This window comes from Macrotis lagotis, chromosome 2, assembly GCF_037893015.1.
Source record: "Macrotis lagotis isolate mMagLag1 chromosome 2, bilby.v1.9.chrom.fasta, whole genome shotgun sequence".
In the NCBI taxonomy this organism is placed as follows: Eukaryota; Metazoa; Chordata; class Mammalia; order Peramelemorphia; family Peramelidae; genus Macrotis; species Macrotis lagotis.
Genome location: NC_133659.1, coordinates 11,761,669 through 11,775,384, shown reverse-complemented (window position 1 = coordinate 11,775,384; position 13,716 = coordinate 11,761,669). Strand labels below are relative to the sequence as shown.

Sequence of the window (13,716 nt, the reverse complement as noted above, 5' to 3'; positions counted from 1 at the left end):
ACAGGTTCTCATCCATCTTTCAAATTCATAATTTAAGTGCCCTGCCCCTATTTTATTAAGTCAACACTCAGGGCCACCGAGAGTCACTGAGTCACAAACATTACATGACCATAGGGGTTATTAGTTTCCCAGTTTTTACAGAGAAAGAAACTGAGGCAGACAGAATTTAAGTGATTGGAAAATAGTCACTCAGTAAACATCTGAAGCTACATTTGAACTCGAGTCTTCCGGCTGTCTAACCATTGAAAAAAAATCTGTGAGCTAGACACAACCCCTCTGGTGTTCATTTCACCATAAGTCTATAAGAAGTCATTCACAAAATGAAGTGTGGGGTGTCTACTTGGAAAGGATGCTGAGGTTCACCCAAAAGGCAGTAAGAAGAGCATGGGGGCATGAACAAAGAGGACCTCATCAGAAATAAGGAATGACACAAGTGAAGTGCAATAAAGAGTGTCATCAGAGGAATGCGTAACCAGGAAAGAAGATGGATTGTCCAGGTAGAAAGAGCAAGGGATAACCACTTGGTAATCTGTATACTCCCCCAGGCTGCCAGGCATGCCAAGATACTAAAGGAAAATCCCCAGTGTGCTGAGCAGAACACCTGTGGCAGATTTCTGGGCATACAAGGTGACCAGGTATCTCCCAAGATGAATCAAGATCTCCACTGTGGATGGATTTTCATGCTGTGATGTGGAGATCACATATAGAATACTGAGGAGAGCAAGGCACTAGGTGGGGCCCAGGACCCCACATGGAGGCTGATCAGGAGTCAGCCTTGGCCCAGATCCTATAGTCATCTTCCAAAGAAGAAAGGCTTCATCAGGGTTATAGAGTTATATGATTAAGTTAGTGGGTTACACACAAGGAGGCTTCCTTTCAGATAATTAGACATCTCCATCATTTTTACACTGATAAAATTTAACTCACCCTGTGACCTTTGTAGGTATCCAGGTACTGTTCATTATATGAACAAGAGCATTTATGGATATGACCTTCTTCTGTACCAGCCAGATAGATGTTTGTGTCCTACAAGGAGAGGGTAAAATAGATTTACCAGTGGCACATCCTTAACCCTTGACCACTGTAATCCAAGTTAAAAGAAGGCCAGACCAGTTAGGCTGCATATTAAAATCTACTAGAGATTCCCAATTCATAAAAACTTTAAGGAGTTATGGAGGGTAGCCCTAACCTTTCTTTGACTTAGCGGCTGATCTCTGAAAGTTGCTATGTATAGCCTCCAAATTCACCAACCTTCGGTCCAAATGTCAGTGAAATCTCTCTGAACTTAGGAAGGCTTTAGCAAAGTACCTAGAATGTGTGTGAGACACCGGTAATACGACAAGATGGAAACATCCCCTGCTGTCAAGAAGCTTACTGTCTATTGTATCATCTGACAGGAAGCAGGCCTCAAAGTCTTTGTGGCCCAGAAAAATCTTATCCTTCTCTAACATAACCTTCAAGAAACTAGAGACATGTTTTGGGAATAAGTTCAATGTCAAAATTTATTTTATTGGACTCTAAATATTTGTTTAAAAGAGTTATTTTTTTCTTTTTTTCAGTAAGAGAGGGGAGGGAGTAAATGGAAATGAGAGAAAATAGATTTTTGCTTTTTTAAAAATATCTTTAGATAATCCAGAATCATCTTTATACTATGATGTATAGAGTAGAGTAGAGTGTAGACGATAGACTATAGCGTTTAAAAGTGGAAAAAACTAAAAATTCTGTTGAAAACATTTTTTACTCAATCAACTTTACATTACAAAATAACATCAATAATGACCTCAATGACCACTTAGCAATGCCTAGCCCTCTAGTTTCTTCTCATCTTTGTGATCAAACATTTCTAGGTGTAGCTAATTGTGAATATGGTGCTTCAAAGGTTATTTTTCCACATTATAGAATAGCCTAAATATTTCCCTAGATTCCTAAAGTCTTTGTATTTATCATCACTTAAGGCAATACTCTATTCAACTTATGGCCTGCATTCCCTCTAGCTATGCTCCAATCACTGGACCCATCATTTGTTTTAAGTTCTTTGCTAACGTACAATTATAAGCATCTGAGTATAGAGGGTTCATTTTCTGCTACTTCTGAATGATTTCCTGGTGCTCCATCTCTAAAAGTGGCTTCTATGGCTTCAGTTGCATGTGATCCATTATAAAAAGTGTTCATACGGAAATTAGAAGCCATAATTTAAAAAAGTAAACAATTTGGATCCAAGATAGGGTATGTGGAGTATTAAATCATAGATCATACATTTCTAAGGTCAAAGAAAAAAAGGAAACAAGTATAAATCAGTGGCAGAGAAAAATTAAGGGGTCCCAGTCTTCCCTAATTCTCATATCTCTATTACATAAACTCTTGGTTTCCTAGCTATTAATGCATACAGTACAACCCGTTCAAGTGTGACTTCCCAGATTGCAGTAGTAAAATTTTAACATAGCAGTCTATCCTTAAATAGGCATACATCTATGCAGTGTAAATATTTGTTCTTGGTAAACATGCCTAGATACAAATAAAAGCTAGAATTGGTCCATCCAGTATGGATGGCTATGGAAGATACTATCTTGATTTATCTTAATAATTCCAATTATACACATGAATTTTGAAATCCCCAAACATAAAATACCATAATATCATGCTTAATTGAATTAAAAAGATAAGCACAACATACAAGTAATTTAGATTACTGAGTTTCTGGTGAGAACATTACCTTCTAAGCAAAAGTATCTATAGAAGCTACTCTATACTATGTTCATTCATAGAGACTGAGTTTTCCCTGATACCAAAAATACATTTTCCAAATTTTAGAAAATCTGTGATTTTATCAGAGTGGGTCACTCCTAGACACTTTAGCAAACAATTTCTTGAGTTGCTATAACCAATTCTGCTCATCTGATAACTTGGCTCCATTGGAATAAGTCACTTAAAACCTCTTGGTGCTCAGGCATCCTTCTAAGACTAGATCATTAAAAGGATCACAAATCAGAAGCTGGAAGGAGCTCAGGGATCATTTAGCCCAACCTCTTTATTTCACAGTAGAGCAAACCAAGACCCAAGGAGATAAATTTACTTGCTCAGAGTTGAAGAGCTAGACCTGTTGAAGATGAGTTAGGAAGAAGAGGTCCATCTTCATTGGAACCATCTTCAGAGAAAGAGACAAACAGGAGTGAGGGTGGGGGGAGAGAGAGGGAGAGAGAGAGAGAGAGAGAGAGAGAGAGAGAGAGAGAGAGAGAGACAGAGAGAGACAGAGACACACACAGAATGAGAGAGACAGAGACAGAGAGAGACAGAGAGAGAGAGAGAGAGACAGAGACAGAGAGAGACAGAGACACACACAGAATGAGAGAGACAGAGACAGAGAGAGACAGAGAGAGAGAGAGAGAGAGAGAGAGAGAGAGAGAGAGAGAGAGAGAGAGAGAGGAGTGGGGGTGGGGAGAGAGAGGAAGACAAAGATAGAGATAGAGACACAGAGAGAATGAGAGAGGGACAGAGAGAGACAGAGAGAGAGAGACATAGAGAGAGAGAGACAGAGAGAAGTGCAGACAGTAGCATTCATTATCTATTCCCTTGACATGCCTCTGGCCTATATTCACCAGGAGCTTAGGAATCATTTTGATTTTTGTACTCTTCAACTTTGGTTAAAGTCTGGCCAATTGCTATGGTGTACTCAACATGGCAGTACTTACTAAAGGCTGCAGATCCTAGGACAAGAAAACCAAGAAAGGAGATAATGGAACCTTTCTTTTACCACTCAAGCATATGCATATTTTTCTTAGTACAAATTGAAAGGGGAGAAGGGGAGCATATCTGAGTCTTTGGGTACTCCATCTCTCTGAGTCTGATAAATGTGTTAATTATGAGGCCAAAATAGGTACTGATATTCATGTTCTTTCATTCTTCAAATAATTTCATATTTAACTGTAAACTTCTTTAAAAACAGATTGAGGAATCCTACCCTGGGGTGGAAAGCAAAACACATTCCAGGAGCCTGCCGAGATATCAAAGCTTCACCTTTCTTCTCTCTCTCAGTTTGCTTTTTTAGTCTATCACTTGATGTTCTTCTCAATTTCATCAAATCTTTATTTTTAAAAAAATGAAAAAAAGCAGATCCAAAATAATAATATACATACTCATGACTAGATAAAGACATTAAATAGCAACACAACTCACATTAAAAATAATGGACAAATGCTAACATGGTTTTGGACTGAATTAAGAGGAACAGAGGTTCCAGGAATAGTTCTACTTTACTCTGCCCTTGTCAGACCTTATCTACTGTATTCAATTATTGGAGATATGGCTTAATGATAAATTGGAAAACATCCAGAGATGATACCAGGAGGGTGAAGGGTCTGACCATGATATGAAGGGTCCATGACATAAGAGGATCTATTGAAAAAAAAACTGAGTATGTGAAGTCTAAAGAAGAAAAGACTCAAGCAGGACATGAGAGATGTCCAAGTATTTGAAGGGCTAGCATGGGATAAAAGGATGATGACCCAGGGAGCAGAATCAGAAGTACAATGGAAGTTTCATAGAAGTTATTTTAGATCCAACAATCTAAGCTGTCAAATGGGTTGCTTATGGAGATGGTGAGTTCCACTTCTTTAGAGAACTATAAGCAGAAGACAAATGACTTGGATATGTTGGATTTATCCAAATTCTAGGGACACTTTGTTCACATTAGGTAAATGGCTCTCCTGTTCTTTTCAATCAATCAACCAATAAATAAGTCACCAAAAATACCTGGTTATGCGTGCTGAAAGTCATCAACATCATTTTGTGTGGTTGCTTAGCTTCGTTTCCAGGAAGTATGGTTGGTGGTTTGTGTGTTTATATTTATAATGTGTTACAGTCATCAATAAAAATGTTTAAAAAAAAGTAACAGGAAAATGGCAGTTACTATGTTGAGGACTGAAACATCACGCCCATGCTAAGGACACAGGGACATACAATTCTCATTTTTAACAAGTGGCTAAGTTAAAATGCCAGTAGGAAGGGTCAGGGAACCACATGTAGGTGCTTTTAAAGAGAGGTTTCCATGCATGCAAAAATAATGAAATTCATTTTACCATGACAAATCAATCCTTTCTGTATAATCCACTTCGAGATTCTTCCATCAGCCCCTACAGTAACGAGTATTTCCTTTCTTTCTTCACCCATGGTTCCTTTGTCCTGCTCTACCCATTGAATTTGCCAAACTGGTCCAATGTGCTTATGAAGAGATTCACTAAAATACAAGAATAGACCAAAAGTAAGATGTTTATAGATAAATTACCCTAGAGAGCACATAGTCCAGCAACTTGGAGGAGAATATCCCACTTAAATGATAATATTGTGAAGATTGGGAATTGGGATTACTTTGTAGCATGCATCCAAGATCATATCTTCTTTAGCTTTTATTTTTCATATGGACATCATTCAGGGAGCCTTGATTTTATTAGGAACATGGGGGAAGAGGTTTCATTCTATGAAGGTAAATTGCAAATCCTTCTTATTGGGTATTCATAGTTACTAAGGCCATTTTTAAAGAAATCATTGCCTGGTACCTAATTTGGAGGCTGGAAAACTTATTTGAATTTAATTAATTGGCTTCTTCTCACCCTAAAAGATCACTCCATTCCTGGGGTCCCTTCCTCTAATCAGTGAACTCCTCTTAGACCATCCCATCCATTTTAAGGAAAGTGACCCCACCAGCCATGTTTCTGCCTTCATTCCTCTCTGAATTTTGCTTCTGACTGCAGTCTTTTTCTCTACTATTCCCTGCCACTCTCCCTTCCCTCTCTACCCTTTGAGCTCCCTTTTATGTGCTGTTAGAACATGAGCATCTGAAGGTAAGGGATTGTCTTTCTTCATTGTGTTTATTCATATTACCCCATCTTTTTTTTTTTTAGGTTTTTGGCCAAGACAAATGGGGTTACGTGGTTTATTAAGTGTCTGAGTCAGATTTGAACTCAGGTCCTCCTGACTTCAGGGCCGGTGCTCTATTCACTGCACCACCTAGCCGCCCCCATATTCCCCATCTTTATCAAAATTATTGGCACATAATAAATGTTTAATGTTAAATCACCTCCAAGTCATAATTCTACCATTATATGGTTTTAAAATAAATTTTCCAAAAAGCTTTCCACAAAATAATCCAATAAATGTGAAAACAAGGGTTAAAATCCTACCTCCCAGGTTCCCTGAGATGTAACAAAGTAGAACCAAAAGAATCAACAAAGAAGTAAAGAAGATGCTTTATGTCATTTGCCAAACATGCCAGAAATTCTCTCAAATTTGGTCCGATTTTCTTCCCTTTGTTTCTTTTTCAGAAAAATCTAGTTTAATGAATATAACCATAGATCTTGTGATGTTAATTTCCTCCGTCATACTCTACCACAAGAGACTCTACCATCTTCCAAGAGTTTGTTTGCAGTGTTTTACTACAGCAAATAGAACAGCTAGAAATATCTGTGCTGAGATGGGTGCCTTTTGTCTTCTCATGTTTGTAGAAGAGTCCTCAGAATGAAGTTGTTGATTCAAAATGCATGATAACTGTCTCCATCCACTAACAATGGATCTTTACTTTTTTTTAATATATTTTGCCATTCTAGTGAACATGATATCTATTTTTAAAATTACATTATTTTTCAATCAGCAAAGAACCTGTCTTCTCTCCCTCCACCTCCCTACCCTCTTCTCTGCCACACAAATTGAGAGCCAATGAAAAATAAAGCCTATTACAAACATACAGTGAAGCAAAATAAATGTTAATACTGGTCATGTATCAAAATGCATACTATTTATGTTTGGTATGCTTGTTTACTATTATAGAATTAACTTATAATATTACATATGTACATATGAACAACTATATACTAAATGTGTATTTATTTCATATATATATATAAATATATTTAAATATATAAATAACTTGTTCAAGTTCTATTTACCTCATTTTACACTTTGCATTTCCCAGATTTCTCTGAAACTATTCCCAAAATTATTTCTTATTCTATCACATTTAAATACCATAACTTATTCAGCCACTTCCCAATTGATGAGCACTGACTTAGATGCCAATTCTTTGCAACCTCAAGAAGATCTATAAATATTTTTATATAGTTTGTCTTTAGAATTTATTTTGGTTAGAAATTTGTTTTGTTTCATTCCTTGTTAAATTGACCTCCTTTTTCCCTCATATTCTTCTGTGGAGTGAAATATATTTCTGTACCCATCTCTGTGTGTGTGTGTGTGTGTGTGTGTGTGTGTGTGTATTCTTCCTTCTTTTAACCAATTTAGATGAGCCAGATTAAAGTGTCCCTTATTCCCCTGTGCCTTCCTTATAGTTTTTATAGATTTCTACTGGGCACCCCCAATTATGTGAGATGATTTTCTCTTGTATTCCTTTCCCATCATCCAAGTATTCTCCTTCACCTCCTCTCTATAGTCGCTTTAAAATCAACAACACAGGACAGAACCTCTTCCCTCTATGACCCTTGATGATTACAGAGTTCAGAGGGACACAGATATATCATCTCACCATAATATTTGAATGTAAACAGGTTATCCTTGTTTGGTCCCTCATGATATAGTTTATACAGACTTTAAAAAGTTTTTCTGTTTTTTTCTGTTTTAGCATTTTAGTATTTCTCTGAAGTTTTACTCTTTTCATTAGGAATGCTTAGAAGTCCTCTCTTTCATGAAAAGATCATTTTCCCAAAAGGATTATATTCAATTTTACTTAATAAGTTATTATTCTTGACTGTAAACCTGTATCCTTTACCTTCTAATTATTGTAATCCAAGCTCTCTGCTTCTTTATATTGGTAGCCTCTAAATCTTGAGTGTCCCTAATTGTGGCTCCTTGGTCTTTTGAATTCTTTCTTTTTGGCTACTGGCAGTTTTTGCCCTGGAACCTCTATACTTCCCCTACAATATCTGTAAGTTTTAGTCGGGGGGGTTCCTTTAAAAGGTGATTAGTAGATTATTTCTATTTCCACTTTGCCTCTGGTTCTAAAAGATCTAGGCAGCATTAATATTTCATGAAATACATCTATTTTATGTGCATACCCTTTGACCTAGCAATACCATTACTGGGTCTATATCCTGAAGAGATGATGATAAAGGGTAAAAACATCACTTGTACAAAAATATTCATAGCAGCCCTATTTGTGGTGGCAAAGAATTGGAAATCAAGTAAATGTCCTTCAATTGGGGAATGGCTTAGCAAACTGTGGTATATGTATGTCATGGAACATTATTATTCTATTAGAAACCAGAAGGGATGGGAATTCAGGGAAGCCTGGAGGGATTTGCATGAACTGATGCTGAGTGAGATGAGCAGAACCAGAAAAACACTGTACACCCTAACAGCAACATGGGGGGTTGATACCTTAATGGATTTGCTCATTCCATCAGGGCAATAATCAGGAACAATTTTGGGCTGTCTGCGATGGAGAATACCATCTGTATCCAGAGAAAGAACTGTGGAGTTTGAACAAAGTTCAAGGACTATTCCCTTTAATTTAGAAAAAAAACAGATATCTTATTGTCTGATCTTGTTACCTCTTAGAATTCTTGTCTCTTCTTTAAGGACATGATTTCTCTCTCATCACACCCAATTTGGATCAAGGTACAACATGGAAACAAAGTAAAGACTGACAGATTGCTTTCCATGGGATGGGAGGGAAGTAAGATTGGGGGGAAAATTGTAAAACTAAAATAATATCTTTAATAAAAATAAATTTAAAAAAAGAAATACATCTATTTTCTTTTTTTCAGTTATGACTTTCAAGTGGCTCAATAATTCTTTTTCCCCCCTTTTCTTTGATAGGTTTACTTTTGTTATAAGATAATTATTTTTCTCTCTTTTGAGTTTATCTTAGATAATATTTTTCATTGTGCATTAATAATTTCAGGAAGTTTACTGTTTGGGCAAGGTTTTGTTCCTCTGTAGCTTTCATTTCTTTTCCACTTTTTCCTCTGATGTTCATATTCCATAAAAAGAGAAAAACTAAAAAACGGATTTTAAAACTTTTTAAAAAATTCTTCCTCACCTAGAAATTATACTTGAAATCATGGTCATGCCTTGTCTTTCTTGGAAGTATTTCTTATGGATGATTTGAAGTCATTCTCTTCTGAATTTGTGGCTTGTGCTTCCTGTCAACATGACCACTCTTTATGGTGGGATTTTTTTTCGTTTGTTTTTCTCATTCTTCCAGCTTGTTTCCTGACTTTGGACTTGATCCAAGTGCTGGACTCTGCACAGATCTTCCCTGGACTATTCTTATCGTTTCACTCCTCCTGTTGTTATTCCAGGCTCTCAGGGATAGCTGATGCTTGGGACTCACAGGCTTTCAGTGTTCCAAAAATGGACTGATGATGGAAGTATGATCACTGACCCCTCTGTTCTGTAAACTCTTGACCTGGGTTTGGGTCTACCTAACACTGGACTGCTGTGGGACTCAGCCACTGAAGTAGCAGAAGTATAGGCTTCTTTTTGGTCTAAGATTGCTGCCCTGGTTATTCTTCTGCATACTACTGACTGGGCTAGAAGATGGAATTGAAGACACCCCCTCTCTGCTTTGTTCCTGGGGTCACCTGAATCATTCTGCTATTGCTTTCTTATGAACCATTTCTTCTCAGTAACAGCCCCAGGCCCATGACTACAATTGCTCCTTACCCTGGAGAAGGGGTGGGTCACCCCTGGGCCCAGACCCCCTCTTCAGGCTGTCCTGAATCTGTGACTCAGTGAATCACAAAGTTGCCCATTGGTACCTATTCCTGAACTGGACATGAGTTTAAACCTCTTTCTGCTGGGTCTGGGACCCTAAATCCCTGTATCTCTGTCAACAAAAGTATTCCTCAGTGTTGTGCCTGATCAGACCCCATTCCAGTGCTCTCAGACCTTTTTGCTTCTCTCTCTCTCTCTCTCTCTCTCTCTCTCTCTCTACCTGGCCTGGCAAAAATAACTCCTTACACTTTCTCTTGAATTTTCTAATCAGGATTTTCTTGATCTTTTTTGGAGATTTTATGTTTGTTTTTTGCAAGGCAATAGGATTAAGTGTGGAGATTTTTTTTAGGGAGCAAGGTGAAGAGTTCATTGCATTTCTTCCAGAAGTTACTCCATCACTTTAGCTCCCTTCCCAAGTAAATCAATGAGTCCTTCCTCTTCTCTTCCTCTCATAGTGAAGAGTTTTTCATTACTTTGGTTTCCCCCTCTACTCCAAATTCTTTGACAGATAAAAATAAAATCTTTGAACTTCAAAGTGAGCCAGAATTCCTGGAAGGGAGATCAGACCTGACTCTTCCTATTTCTGGTCTTGATGTGGAAAAGGTCTACACGGAATGAATGCTGGTCAGTGTAGACTCTGGGCTGGTTCTAGAAGTCCACTTAGACTCAGTGTCTGGTAAGATTTTAGTTGAGATCTCAAATAGTTCTCTGATCTACTTGCTGTTCATAGATTCATAACCTTTTAAAGGACCCCTTAACAATATTGATACTTTTTTCTCCAGATGTTTTCAGATGAATAGGTTAATCCAGGCAGAAATTATTCTATCAAATTCATAATCCTAATTTTCAGGTCATTACACAATCTAGCCTTAGTATTCATCTAACTCAATGGTGACCCCTTCTAGCTTAGTGCTAAGAAGCTTTGGCAAAAAATGAGGAGATCAATGGATCTATGGACAGGGAAGCAGTTTATGACCAAGGAAGAGATGGAGAACATCATTAAAAACAAACTAGATAATTTCAATTACATTTAAAGAGCTTTTGCACAGACAAAACCACTGTAACCAAGATCAAAAGAAATGTGGTAAACTGGGAAACAATTTTTACAACTAGTGTTTCTGACAAAGGACTCATTTCTAAAATATACAGAGAATTGAGTCAAATTTATAAAAAAAAAAAAACCAAGTCATCCCCCAAGTGAGAAATGGTAAAAGGATATGCAGAGGCAATTTACCGATGAGAAAATCAAAGTGATCCATAGTCATATGAAAAATTGCTCTAAATCACTACTTATTAGAGACATGCAAATTAAAGCATCTCTGAAGTATCACCTCATACCTCTCAGACTGGCCATTATGACCAGAAAGGACAATGATCAATGCTGGGAGGGATGTGGGAAATCTGGAATACTATTACATTGTTTGTGGAGCTGTGAACTCATCTAACCTTTCTGGAGAGCAATCTGGAATTATGCCCAAAGGGTAACAAAAATGTGCATCCCCTTTAATCCAGCAATACAACTACTAGGTCTATACCCTGAAGAGATTATGAAAAATGGTAAAACTATCACTTGTACAAAAATATTCATAGCAGCCCTGTTTGTGGTGGCAAAGAAATGGAAATTGAAGGAATGTCCTTCACTTGGGGAATGGCTTAACAAATTGTGGTATATGTATGTGATGGAGTACTATTGTTCTATTAGAAACCAGGAAGGATGGGAATTCAGGGAAGCCTAGAAGAACTTGCATGAACTGATGCTGAGCAAGAGGAACAGAACCAGAGAAAACACTGTACACTATAACAGCAACATGGGGGTGATGATCAATCTCAATGGACTTGCTCATTCCATCAGTGCAACAATTGAGCACAATTTTGGAGTATCTGCAATGGTGAATACCATCTGTATCCAGAGAAAGAGTTGTGGAGTTTGAACAAAGACAAAGACTATATTACTTTTAATTAAAAAAACGATAATCTTGTTATGTAATTTTGCTCTTATTTTTTTTATCTTAAGGATATGATTTCTCTCTCAACACATTCAACTTAGATCAATGTATAGCAAGATTAACAGACTGCCTTCTGTGGGGTGGGGAGGGAAGCAAGATTAGGGGAAAAAATTGTAAAATTCAAAAATAAATTAACATTTTCAAAAAATGAAGTCAGATGACTTCTTACACTAAAAAATAAAAGAAGTTTTGGCAGAGTGAAATATAAAATGTGTATTATACATCCAAATACCTCCATAACCTGAGTTTTGGAGGACCCCAACTAGGATCTTCAATGTTGACTCATTCATTTAGATTAAGGGCAAACTTCTCCTGCTGCATAAACTAAGAGTAAACCCTTCCCAGAATCTCACCTGCTATCCAGGACGGGAACAGTACTGTTGCTCTGCACATTGTAGATGGCTATGGTACCATTGTAAAATCCAACAGCTAGAAGGTTCGGGCATACTATAGAGAAATCCAAAGATGTCACCCCATAGATACTTGGATAAACACGTTCTGGCCACTGAGTAAAAAGAAAACAAGGCTGTGCTTTAGGCAATTATAGTTCTTATCACCAACTACTAGCTAAATTTCAAAAAATTGGCAGATAGAAAATTACTCTAGTTTTTTTAATCACGTTTTAAAAAAATGAACAAAAATCTATTTTTTTCTACTTACCACCTTCCCACTCCAGAAGGAAGAAAGGAAAGAAGGAAGGAAGGAAGGAAGGAAGGAAGGAAGGAAGGAAGGAAGGAAGGAAGGAAGGAAGGAAGGAAGGAAGGAAGGAAGGAAAGACAATAAAAAGACAAAGGAAGCAAAATTGAAAGGCTAATTTCTTGTAAAAGTATGACTAGCTCAGCAAAACAAATCCTTTCATGATCTTGCTTAAAAAGAGTTAATGAAATGTTTCATTCAGCACCCTTTGTTAGTAGGGAGTTAGCATGTGTCATTATTGATTCTCTAGCTTCATAGAGGGTCATTGGATTGACAAGAGTTCTAACAACTTTCAAAGTTGCTTTTTCAATTTTGTTGTTAGCTCTGCTCATTTCATTCATCATCAGTTTATTTAAGTCTTCAAAATGGTTTATTTTTAGAATATCAGTGTTACAGAATGGATTATTCTTCAATTCACACTAGTTTGTCATGCCTCTTTCAAATCATCTATGTCCTCAATCTTCCGGCAAACAAGAACATTCTATTCCATTTATTAACCACAATGTGTCAGGTCATTCTATGTATTATTCTAAAGTTTTGAAAATATCTTCTTTCCCATGTTATCAATGATGCATTTTGAACGATAAAGGCATCACAAACTCAACATGTTCCAAACAGAGCTCACTATTTCTGCCAGTCCCACACTCCCTGCTTCTGTCCACCTCTTCTGAAATGACAATCTAGAGTTCACCAACCCTCAAAAACAGGTGACTACCTCCCATTATGCCTTAACTGTCCCTACCAATATCACAAGCTTCCTATAAATCAAAGTAATTACTTTCTTCCTACTGCAAGTCAATGAGTCCAGAAGCATTTCTTAATAGCCTAATATGTGCTCAACATTAGAAAAACAAATGCCAAAATGAAGAGAGAATGCCCTTGAGATGCTGGATACCTACATCAAGAGATAAAACTAGTAAAAGATCGTTTAGGGGGATGTAGGGGAACAGGCAACTGAATAATCAGGAAAGACTTCAGGTCAAAAATGAAGCTTTAGTTGAACTTTGAAGGAAAAAGGCAGGGGGTTCTGTGAAGTGGAGGTGAAGAGTGAATACAAAGACCATAGACACAATGTAAAGACTGGCAAATTGCCTTCTGTGGGGGGTGGGGGAGGGAATTAAGATTGGAGGAAAATGGGAAAACTCTAAATAAAATCTTTAAAAATAAAAGAGTGAATACAAAAGTTTGGAGCAAAGAAAAGGAGGTTTCTTCTCAGTCAAGGCTTTAGTGAAATCATTGCATCTAGAACTGCACCTAGGAACAGGTATGACTTAGAGAGGAGACATTGGAAAAG

At 37.2% G+C, this 13,716-nt stretch overlaps 1 protein-coding gene across 1 annotated transcript in view; it reads right to left on the bottom strand.

Moving 5' to 3' along the window:
• Positions 1-13,716, bottom strand: part of DNAI4 (dynein axonemal intermediate chain 4) — a 66,210-nt gene that overhangs the window by 7,065 nt on the left and 45,429 nt on the right. The window contains exons 11-14 of the mRNA XM_074221242.1: positions 12,080-12,231; positions 5,076-5,233; positions 3,959-4,080; positions 928-1,026 (exon numbers count right to left, since the gene is read on the bottom strand). Of these exons, the coding sequence (XP_074077343.1) occupies positions 928-1,026; positions 3,959-4,080; positions 5,076-5,233; positions 12,080-12,231 (531 nt within the window). The remainder of the gene's footprint in view (positions 1-927; positions 1,027-3,958; positions 4,081-5,075; positions 5,234-12,079; positions 12,232-13,716) is intronic.